This window comes from Falco punctatus (assembly GCF_963210335.1).
Source record: "Falco punctatus genome assembly, chromosome: 3".
NCBI classification, from domain to species: Eukaryota; Metazoa; Chordata; class Aves; order Falconiformes; family Falconidae; genus Falco; species Falco punctatus.
This window is the reverse complement of record NC_137582.1, coordinates 61,969,798-61,975,797: the sequence shown is the minus strand read 5'-3', so window position 1 is coordinate 61,975,797 and position 6,000 is coordinate 61,969,798. Positions and strand designations below refer to the sequence as shown.

General features: G+C 55.0%; 1 protein-coding gene across 12 annotated transcripts in view; it reads left to right on the top strand.

The window, feature by feature from the left end:
- The first annotated feature begins 751 nt into the window (after window positions 1-751).
- The window catches only part of PIEZO2 (piezo type mechanosensitive ion channel component 2), a 314,755-nt gene continuing 309,506 nt past the window's right edge, over window positions 752-6,000 (top strand). For 6 of the 12 annotated variants that reach the window (XM_080379006.1, XM_080379005.1, XM_080379004.1 and 3 more), the window contains exon 1: window positions 756-1,290. In XM_080379006.1, coding sequence (XP_080235132.1) covers window positions 1,227-1,290 — 64 coding nt within the window. In that variant the 5' untranslated portion in view covers window positions 756-1,226. Of the gene's footprint in view, window positions 1,291-6,000 lie in introns of all 12 variants that reach the window. The other 6 variants (XM_080379009.1, XM_080379010.1, XM_080379011.1 and 3 more) reach the window with 3 other exon arrangements.

The window sequence follows — 6,000 nt, the reverse complement described above, 5'->3', positions numbered from 1 at the left end:
CAGGGATGCACCAGCTGAGCTTTGAAACTGCCCCTTTAAACCCACAGCACTTTCTAACCAGCACTGTGTTTTAAAGGGTAAAAAGCTTTCCAGAAAAGTCAAATACATTCCAGCGACCGAAGATCTGTTTTTTTCCAGGCGCCGATTTTCTTGTGGCCCTAAATGTGCTGCTGAAACCTGGGGTGAGAAAGGAACAATTAGAGAAAACTGTTCCCCCCCCACTCAAGAAAAAAAACTAAACAGCAAAAATCTAACCGAAAAATAAAATCAGAAAAATCAAGTAAAAAAATATTCCAGGAAAAACCCTCTGAAAAACCAACACAAAAAGAAGCGTTAAGGAGAAACTGTAAAGTCTCAAGTGCCGAAGAGGAGCCAGCTGGGGGTGGCAGCGCGGTGGCAGGCCGGGCTGCGCGAGCAGAGGGGCGCGGGCAGCGGCCGCTGCCGAGCGGCGGGGTAGGGGCGGGGGGCAGGGCCGGGGGCAGGGCGCAGGGGACAGGGGCAGGAGCAGGGGTCAGGGGTCAGGAGCGGCAGGCAGGAGCCGGAGGCAGGGGTAGGGGCGCGGGGCAGGAGCAGGGGAAAGAGGGCTGGTTGCATGGGTAGGCAGCAGGGTCGGGGGGCAGGGAGCAGGGTCGGGGTGCAGGAGCCGGGGGCAGCGGCAGGGTCGGGGGGCAGGGTCGGGGGCCAGGAGCCGGGGGCAGGGAGCAGGGTCGGGGGGCACGAGCCGGGGGCAGCGGCAGGGTCGGGGGGCAGGGGCGGGGGACAGGAGCCGGGGGGAGGGGCAGGGGCAGTAGCAAGGGGCAGGGGCGGGCGGCGCGCCCGGCCCCCTGGCGGCGGTCCGGCCCCGTCGGGGCGGGGCGCGGGGAAGTTTCCTCGCGGGGCGCGGGGCGCTCGGTGTGGTGCCGCCGGCTGGGCCCGCGCCGTCGAGGGCGGCGGGCGGGGGGGGCCGCTCCGCGCTGCCGGCGGAGGAAGGAGGGCGGTGGGGGGAGCCCCGAGGTGGGGGGGCGTGTGCGTGCCCCGGGCCGGGGGTGGACGCGGCGCTGCTTGCATGGGCTGCCGCCGGGATGCGGCGGGAAGCGTGAGGCGGCGCGGCTGAGGCGAGGCGGGGAGGGGACGAGCGATGCTCCGCCGCCGCGGCGGCTCCGCGCACCGGCGGACCTAGGAGCGGCGGTGGCGCGCAGAGAGGGACGGCTCTCCGGGCGGCCGGCCGCGACCCCCGCCCCGCCGCGATGGCCACCGAGGTGGTGTGCGGGCTCACCTTCCGGCTGCTCCTGCCCGTGTGCCTGACTGCCGGTACGTCCCTCCGTCCGTCGGTGGGTCGCCGGGCGGGTGGGCGTCCCGGGGCCGCGGGACCGGTCCTCGCAGCCCGCCGGGCCGGCGGCTTGCGGGGCGCTCGGCAATCTTTCCTCGCGGCTGCTCCCACATTCGGCTATTTCCCCAGGAAACTTCAGGCCCCGTAGCGCACCCCTGATCTCTTACATATTTGTTGTTGTTGCCGTTAACGTTGTTACTAGTTTTTGCGTGGCTGCGCGCCCGGGGGCCGGGGCCGCACGTGTGGCGGGCGCTGCTGGACCGGCGCGCGGGGCTGCGGGGCCCTTCGCCCGCAAACGCTGCGGCGGGGTCTCGCGGCGCCCCGCAACCCCGGGAAAGGCGTGCGGGGGGGGACGGACGGACGGACGGACGACACGAGGACGGACGGGGGACGTGACTCGGTGCTCGCCCTCCAGGCGTTCCGGTTCATCTGCCGTGTTAGGGTTTCGGGGGTGCTCCGTAAAAGCCAGGAGCAAGCGTCTTTCGGAAGGAGCGATCTCTGATTTGCGGAGGTTTTCAGGAGGGAGATTTTCAGTATTTTGAGAGAAAGAAATTTCCGTTTATTAAAGCGCGTTACTTAGCAGGCGGCCATCCAGGAAACGAATCATTTTTGGATGGAGAACTGCCGTGTCCAGCCACGGGTGAATATGTTGGTATTAATCCATCCCCTCGGCGCGATTTTAAACATAGAACTCGGAACAAGCTGGATTACCCGCTAGGTCGGGAGGACGACGGGCGGCTCTCGAAAGCCGCGGTGCCGGAGGGCGGGTCGGGCGGCCGCGGCAGGGGCTGGTGCCTGCCGGGGCGGGAGGAGGGAAAGCGGTTGCCGGGGGTGGTGTGTCCCCCCGCAGGGCGCGGACGGACCCCCTCGGCGGCCAGCCCGGCGCCGCGCATCCCCCGCGGCCGGCGGAGCGGTGCGGGCCCAGCCTCGCGCGGACGCCGCGGGGCCCCGGGCCGGTCCCGGCCGCCGCAGCCCCCGAGCGGCCGCGCTGGGCGGCGCGGGGGCCGCCTGCCGTCCCGGGGGTGCAGCCCTCCGTGCGGCCTCGCCGGACCCCCGGGTCAGCGCTGTCCGCCCCCCGCGGCACACGCAGCCTTCCTGGGGCTTTGCCCTTGGCGAGCCCCGCGGCCAGCGCCGCTCCCCTTCAGCACCCTCCCTCCGCGCCGCCCGGGAGGTGCCCCGCGCTGTCGCCCCCGGTGTCCTCCGCTGCCCCCCGCCGCTCCTCCGGGAGCGAGGACGCGGCCTCCGTCCTCGGCCCCGCCAGAGGCGTGCGGGACCCGGGTCGCGCCCTGGCGCCCGGCGGCGTGCAGCCTCCCCTGCCTTCACGGGTCGGGAGTGAAAACGATTTTCCGCCGTCGTCTCGCTTGAGGCGACGCGGTGGGTGCCGTCGGCGGGGTTGTACCGAGGGCGAGATGGCGGCGGCTCTGCAGGCTGTCACCAGCACCTGCGCGCCCCTGCCGCCCTTGCCGAAGCCCGCGGGCTCCCCGCAGGTGCCCAGCCCTGCGCTTGGTGGCCACCGCTGGGCCCGGGGAGGGCGCCGCTCCGCAGGCCCGTGGGCGCGGGGCCCCGTCTGCTTTGGGGCCCTCCCTGCGGGACCGGGTGCGGGACCGGGTGCGGTGCCTGGGCGGGCGGGGGGCTGCCCGCCAGCCCCGGGGGTGGTGGTACCAGGCGGCTTTCTCGGCGCCAGGGTTGGGCATAGGGCACCCCCTGTTTAAAGCCTCTGGGCCCCCATCTGTATTTTCTTTAAGCTGGGGGAAAGTGGGTTATGGGTGAGGGTGAATTTGCTGGAAAGACACGTGGGAAGAAGGAAAGATTCGAGAAAATAAATTGTGTTCAGGTGGAATTTTCTTATGTTACTCTAATAACGTAATACCTAGCTGCGGTATTAAAATAGTGAGGTATTGTTCTGTCAGGTGCTTATTCTGGTTCTTGTCAAACTCTTTCTGTATCAAAACAAGTTCAGATAAAATTGTTTTGCTGTCCCAATTCCCAGTATTTAGTAATGCAGGGATACTTTCGCATTGCAGTTATACCTCGACAGATGAGAACTGATGTTGTCATGAATTGTTTATGCTTGTAAATCTTATTCATCTATAGATTAATTGAAATGTAAAACCTGAAGGAGGGACTTGTCATCCTGAGTATGAAACAAATCCTGCTGCAGAGCTTTTGGTTTTGGACTCAGTGATCTTGTTCAGTTGGATCTGAGAGAGGATAAGAGAGGAATCAGTAAATGGACGAACAGCTTCTCTCATACCTTAATTTACCGTGCCTGCAAATCTTTTCCCTTTTACAACCTGTTAGCAGAGTGCTTATTAGGGTGAAACCTAGGTCAGCCTGCTTCACTTCTCCACTTCTCTTGCATCTTGCACCTGAGTTGTCCCCAACCAATGCTCTCCTCCTTTCCAAAGCATCAAGGAATTGTTCTGTGGGCTTCTGGAAAAAGGTGTTGTATAGTTCATGTATCAGTGATGGGGTTTTGTATGACTTACGGTGAGGTTACATCCACAGCTGAAAAGCTGCCCTGAGGACTCACTGCGCAGTGATGCCTTGTGTCTCCTACCCGTGGCTGGGCAGTGAGCGTGCCTGAGAGTGCCAAAAGAGTGTAAATACAGAGTTGTTCTTTTGGTTCAGAATCCGCGCATGTATGATTTTAAAATGCTAGATTACTGTTGTTTCTTATCGTGGTATAATGTGCTCTTCTGTTTCTAAGAGTAGAACGTAACAAGGTTGGAGAGCCCTGATGAGGTGTGTGGAGGGCAATGGCAGCTGTGGCATACTCGTTAAAAATAACACAACTGCAAAGCTGAAAGATCATTCCTTAAATACTTGGAAAATGGTTAATGCTTCAAATCCTTAATACTTTAAATACTTCATTTTAGAAGTAAGTAAAATTAAATTCTGGTGCTAGTTATCTTTGCTGGTATGAAATACTTTCCAAGCATTGATTAGTAATAAGTGAGAAAACACAATTCTGTATAAGAATTTTTTTTAGGATGAGATTTGTAGCTCTGAAGAGTGTAATCTTGTGCAGGTAAGCCTAGATTTAAAGCTCAAGAATGACGTGTCCCGAGTGTCTGCTGAAGATGGGAAATTTAATATGTATAAAATGAAAGACTTTTTTTGAGATTGAAAAGCTGATTTTAGGTTTATGCCTTCAAAGTCAGTCCACCATCATGTTATTTTCATGATAAAATCTTACGTTCAGTCTGATGTGAACCTAGAGCTTAAATGATAACTCACAGTAATGTGAAACTTCCTTGCAAATAAAGTACTGTGTTCTGTAATAAGACAGAGTTGGATCTGTTGCTTGGTTTTTTTTAGTGAGATTACTGCAATGTGATATTTTCCTGTATCGTAGTAGTACAATGCTGAAAAAAAAATAAAATGGAGGAAGCTTTTGGCACTGATGGTGGGAAGTGGGCTTTTTGTGTTTTAAAGCTTGAGCCTTGGCATGAACCTGTCGGTTTTTTGTTATTCAAATGAACTTGAAACATGCAAAATGTAATTTGTCTCTCTGAAGTAAGGCATCAGAACAACTCTTTGCTAATTGCTTTCTTTGGTTTATAAAGGCTTGAACCACAAAGTTGCACTTCACATCATTTGATAACAATTTTTAATTATTCTGCTTCCAATTGTTTTACTTGCCACACAATTCATTAGTTTTCTTTTAAGCAAAATACTATTTTCAAATGTGGTGCTGGGAAGAAAAATGCTTAGAGAGGACAGCTTTGTCTGTTTTTTGACTAATGCTGTTGGATTGCATGTTATCAGCAAATCTGCTTCGGTGAGCTAGCTGCCTGGCCCAAGTGCTTCCGAGAAGTTACACTTGCTTTCTGAACTCTTGAAATTTGACCAGACAAAGTAAGAATTGTAGGAGTTTCTAGAAAGTTGGGGTTTTGCTGAGGGGGGGGAGCACAGGTATCAGTGTTTGGTAAGTGGTGGTAGGTAAAAAAATACTTCAGAGTTTTTGTAGGTGACAGAATTCGGATATTAGTTGGAAGTTTTCACTTGTTTCTTCAAGCCAGATCTTTGAACTCCTGCTAAATAGTGGGAATTGCTTTTATTTCTCCTTTCAGTGGCCGTGATTCATCAGAATGGTCATCTGTTTAGGGTATAAATGATGTGTTGCAAAGAATTTTTTTTAAAGCATGCACAATATTCTCAAAAACGTGTATATTGAATTGTTGGAAGTGCCTCAGCGGGACAGACGTCCTTGTCCTGCCTTGGAAGGAAAAGGTAGATTCCAGCATGCTTGGGTGCTCTTTGACTTTTATCCCCAAATTAACAAATACCGATGAAAACTTTGGAGGGGAAGTATCTGCATTGTTACATTAGCAGGTAATAACATGCTGTTAAAATTATGTGTTTTAAAGAGTATTTCAGAATCCAGTTCTTCCCTGTGTGTTTTGATGCTTTGAATTAGTACTATTCACATTTTCTGTAGATAGAAGTTGGACAATTCTGTAATATTAAGACAAGTCTGTGGAGGCAGTGAACCATGTCATGCTTGGATTCATTCTTTTGGGGGTGCTTATCCTTGATTTTATTGGAGGTGGCTGCTTAAAATCCGTAAAAATGATGGTACAATATGACACTGTGTTGCAGTTTTGAGGCAACTGAATGATTTTTGTGTGCCTATCTGTGCAGGTGATGTCAGGGTGATGACAAAGCAAGTAGCGATGCAGGAGCTT